Consider the following 4,758-nt stretch of genomic DNA (forward strand, 5'->3'; position numbering starts at 1 on the left):
GTAGGCCAATGCAGATCTCGGTCGTCGACATGGGCTGCACATGTGCGACCCTCGCTTTCTTTGTTTTTTGCACGGTGTTCGGTGGTTCTTCCTTGTTGGCGGGCGTCTTCGGCTTATATCCGGCGGCAGATATTGTCTGTGCTTCGTCGTCGCCCACGATCGACATATCAGTAGGCCTCGGCGCAGGTTCGGATTGGAGTTCCGGTGGGTCATTGGTATGCCTACCATCCCTACTTATGTTGTTAGAGGTTTGTTTGTCAAAAGTCTGTTTGCTTCTAGCATTGCAAGTTTTGCTTGCTATACTCCCGTTAGCCGGGGCGGCGTTTGTGGTGGTAAAAAGTAGTGCTCTATCTAGCTGAGTGGTTGGTCCTCGTTCTCCTTATCCTGATTGCTGTAGTGGTCCAACCGGTGAACCGATAGGGCCGGATTTGGCAGCTTGACTCCACAGAAAGTACAACTGTCGGGGTCAGTCTCGTGCTCCGTATTGCGGCAAGAATGCCTAATGTATGCGCTCGATCCTCTAAAATTTCTATGGCATCCTACGCACCATACTGGGTTGCCCTTAATGGCCGTAACCCTAGCGTGCGTGCTACTGTCGTGTCTGCGCTTAGCCTGAGTAGTTGTGAATTTTTTATCACAAGGTACACACGTCATCAGCACGTCCTTAGTTGCAGTCAACGTCTCCTCCCTTATGTTCATGATTGGGGTGACCTCAGTTTCCTCCTCACTCGAGATCTGTTGCTCGAGTATTCTTATGCCGTCGTAGGCATGCTTTCCGATCCTTGCATCCAGAATCTCCTCCTCAGTTGGTTTCACACATCGATACGCGTGTACTACAAGTTGTGGATTCCTCATAATCTCACCGCATCCCTCGCAAGTGTGTGCTTGCTTTTCGTCCTGTATGGTTCCTTGGCATCTATGTACCTTGTATGCCCATGTTGCCAGCCATTTTCTGCATCCCACGCAAAATATGGGCATTGCCTTCGGTGGCTTATAGTCCTGTGGATGGTGGCGCAGGTAATGTTTTCTCATTAGATGAGGGTCCGTCTGCGTAATCTCGCAGTGTAGGCATGACTTATTCATAGCCAGCACCGCTGCCCTCACCTTCCTTCTGAAAATCAGAATCTCAGTACTCACCTTGTGCTGTTTCATCCCTTCGTATGTCCTTGCGGATTGTAGAGTTCATTCGTGGTATCCGTTTTGTCTCCTTCGATTATCTGATGTCTCAGTAGGTGGGCGGAGTACTCGGGGTTTGACAGAGTGACCTGCTGACAGACATGACATTGTCTGGGGGCCAACTCCTCTTCCGGAGTCCCTGAACACCTATGCTTCACAAAAGTCGCAGCGGTCTTAAATGGTGTATCGCAACCGGTACAGTATATTGGCAGGCCCTTTGGTCTCTCAGTACCTGGGTGATAAAGAGCGTCATGCCGCCTCAAAGCCTGTGACGATCTTAATTCCTTGTTGCACTGACTACACGTCGATTGTTCCCTTCTGATCCTCTCCTCCGTATCTCTTCTCATCCTCTCTGCCTCGTCTTGCCGGTCGTGATTTCGCATTTCCGGTTTCTGCCGTGGTTGCGTTGGTATGGAAAGTGCCGCTTCCGGCGTCCGCTGTCCACCCCTTGGCGTGTGCGGTCGCAGGCTGCTTCTGGCTTGGGTAAGTATGTCGTTTGGAGAGGCAGTGGTCCTGCTCAGTTGCTCTTGCTTCTGTATCAGTCTTGAGGGTGATGGCTTTATCAGGTCACGGATCTTCTTCGCAAAGTCAAAAGCTCCGGAGTTCTGTTTCAGTGGCGTTAGACGCCCCTGATATTTGACGCAGTGGATTAGGTGCGCCGAAAGTTGCGGATTCGCCAATCGAATTCCACAGCCCTGGCAGTTCTGCTCCGCAAATTCATCTCGTGGTGGCTTTCTACATCGGTGATCTCTGTAGTAAGGTTTCGTCATTACCCTCTTGCAAGCTATGCAATAGCAGGGATCGTCAGCAGGGGGTCGGTAGAGTCCAGGATGGGCGGTTGTGTAGTGTGCTCTTGCGGCTTGTTTGGTGGTTTTTGTAGCACCGCAGTATGGGCAAGTCAGTTGCGCCCGTTCGACTTCTTGTACGGTGCTAAGTCTTAAGGTCATATTGTCCAGTTGTGGATGGTATTTGTCCTTGCCGAAACCAGGAGTGGGTGGTGAGGTCTCCAGTGTGGTGGTAAAGACATCCCTCGTCTCCTCATAGTGCGGTTCCTCTCTTGGGCTGAAAAAGTTCTCAGCTTCCGTAGTCGGTAGTAGTAGCCTGGGCACTTTCACCCTCAGCGCTGCGGTGCCCTTATCAGGTAGTGTTTCTATTTGCTGATCGAGTCGTGCATACTTAATGTCGGTACCGTTAGTTTGTTCTGGCTGTTCCGTCGTACCCGCGGGTACACCATCAATCGATGCCGTGGGCAGGATATCCCCGAGGTTGCCTATTTGCTTCATTCTGGGCGTTAAGCCTTTGGTAATCTCATTGACGTGTCTTAGTATGGAGGTTGCAGTCACCCCACTCGTATTGCTGAAAACTCTGGCCAGAAGTTGTGTGGCTGTGTCGGTTATCGTTTCGCGCTGTTGTGCCGTGAAGGGGATCTCCCTCCACAGATAGACCAGGTGCGGCAGTATAATCGTGCAGGCCGCACTGACCTTGATTTTGGTGTTCATCAGCGAAGGTGGTATGTTCTTGATGGTTTCTGCGTAGTCGACGGCTGCCTTCTTGGCTTTGCCGATTCTGTGCATCACCTCTTGGTTCATACTCATCTTGTTGTCAAGTAGGATCCCCATCCACTTGACTGTTTGTATTTCTTTCGTGTCTTTGTCCAGACGCAGTCGGGCGGTTTTGGCGTTGTTCTGCAGCATACCATATTCTGCTGCTGTTTCCTTATTTACTTCCATTAAGCGTTGCACGTGTTGAGGCTCATCCAAGATGACTGCTTTGTCGTCGGCGTACATTATGACGTCGTAAGGTATAGTTTTCATCTTGGCACGGCATTTCTTCTCCCTCTCCGCTTCAACCAGGTTGAAGAGGGTGGTACTTAGTAGACAGCCTTGTCTTATACCATTCGTCAGCGGGAAAGCAGGTGCATACCTCTTAGCCCACTGTATTCGTACTTCCGCATCAATATATTGGTCTCTGATAAGGTTGTATTCCTTGCTAGGGATATCAGTTGCACGTAGTGCTGCGAAGAGTGCGGTGTGGTTGACAGTGTCAAAGGCTTTCGATAGATCTAGCAGCAGTAGCGTTTGTCCAGGTTTGTTGAATTTGGTGAAGAGCTCGGCCACCGCCGTAGCCGTTCCTCTCCCTTTACGATATGCATGTTGTTGCGGCAGTAAGTGCGGCTCAATGCATGGCGAAATATGCGTTAGTATGACTTGGTTCAGTACCTTCGAGATGGTTGACGGTATGGTGATTGGTCTGGTATTGTCGATAGTGGTTCTGGGTTTCGCTTTTGGTATCATCTTGACTTTCATGTCCACCAGTTGTCTCGGTATCTTGGTATACGTCCATATCTGTTCAAAGAGCTGCTGAAGGTCTTCAATCGGTATGTCGCCAGTGTGTCGCGCCGGTATCCCGTCTAGACCAGTGGCAGCTTTCCTGTTAATGGCCTTGACAGCTTTTGTGATCTCGTCAATGCAGGGTGGTTGGTCAAGATAGACTTTGGATTCCCGCTTCATTGGTATGTGGTTAGTGTCCGTCATGCCCCATCTCTCATACAGCATTTGCTTTAGCTGAGATCTGGCTTTGGCAGGCTCTAGGTCATTCCCCTCCTGGTCAATCAGGGTTAACCCTTCTTCACCCATTTGTTTCCTGTATTGCTCCCATAACCTGGTGTAAGCATTTTGTTTGGCCGCCGGCTTCTGCAGTTGTTTAAAGTGCTGCTTAAGTTTCGTTCTCAGCTCTCCCCAGGCCTTCGTCGTCGGCTCGCCGGGGTCCCTTGTGTATGCTACGTTTTTTGGTCTTCCTTGGTCATGCCTTAGAGAGCGTACAGTCCACTTGTATGTAAGTATCGCGTGGTCAGCAGGGGCGTTCTCCCAGTCGAGCTGCGCGATGCTGGCTTGGTCGTCATCCGGGATAGTGCTGGTAATTATGCGATCCAGCGTCCGGCTGGGTTTCTGGTCTTTGGAGCGCTTTGATAGCCAAGTGGGTGGTGTCTTGATTATGGTGAGGTTGTGTTGGTGCACTAGTCGTTGAAGTCTGGTGTAGTTTGGCACGCCCTTGATAGTTCTCGCCTCAGTGTACTCGTGCCCCGCGTTCAGGTCGCCAGCAATCAAGAGTGGTTTCCCTTCCGTTATTAGTCCAGTCAAATGATCCCAGTACTGCGCTTTGATCCTGTCTGCCGATTGTTCCGTAGGTCCGTAGGTCCCTATGATGGTGACCAGGTCGTCAATCTCGACCTTGATAACCCTCGTGGTCTTAGCTCTGATACTGTATTGGACATCCTGACGTATCATCACAGCCACGCCGTCAGCCGGTCCCGAAGTACCGATGACAGCGTATTGGTCGTTGTAGATCGTTCTGTGTAGGGGCATACATGTTTCCGATAGTATGACAACGTGCGGCCTGACTCGTAGTATCGTACTTCTGAGTTGCAACTCTTTCTTGTTGTTATATCCATCCACGTTGATCGCCATCACTTGGTAGGCCTTCGGTCTGTCCCTGTCTCTAAGGGTCGGATACGGTCCATTATAGGGATCGGCATTAACCTGGCTTGTGGTCAGGGTAGAAAGGGGTTGTCGGCTTCTGTGG

General features: G+C 50.7%; 1 protein-coding gene across 1 annotated transcript; it reads right to left on the reverse strand.

Moving 5' to 3' along the window:
* Nucleotides 1–1,148: 1,148 nt before the first annotated feature.
* Nucleotides 1,149–4,541, reverse strand: GNI_189880 (endonuclease-reverse transcriptase; the record flags this gene model as incomplete). Its single annotated transcript, XM_011135346.1, has 1 exon — nucleotides 1,149–4,541. One exon carries the CDS (start codon nucleotides 4,539–4,541, stop codon nucleotides 1,149–1,151), a length of 3,393 nt encoding a protein of 1,130 aa, XP_011133648.1.
* Between the last annotated feature and the right edge of the window lie 217 nt (nucleotides 4,542–4,758).

The sequence above is a fragment of the Gregarina niphandrodes genome (assembly GCF_000223845.1).
Source record: "Gregarina niphandrodes unplaced genomic scaffold scaffold00080, whole genome shotgun sequence".
In the NCBI taxonomy this organism is placed as follows: domain Eukaryota; phylum Apicomplexa; class Conoidasida; order Eugregarinorida; family Gregarinidae; genus Gregarina; species Gregarina niphandrodes.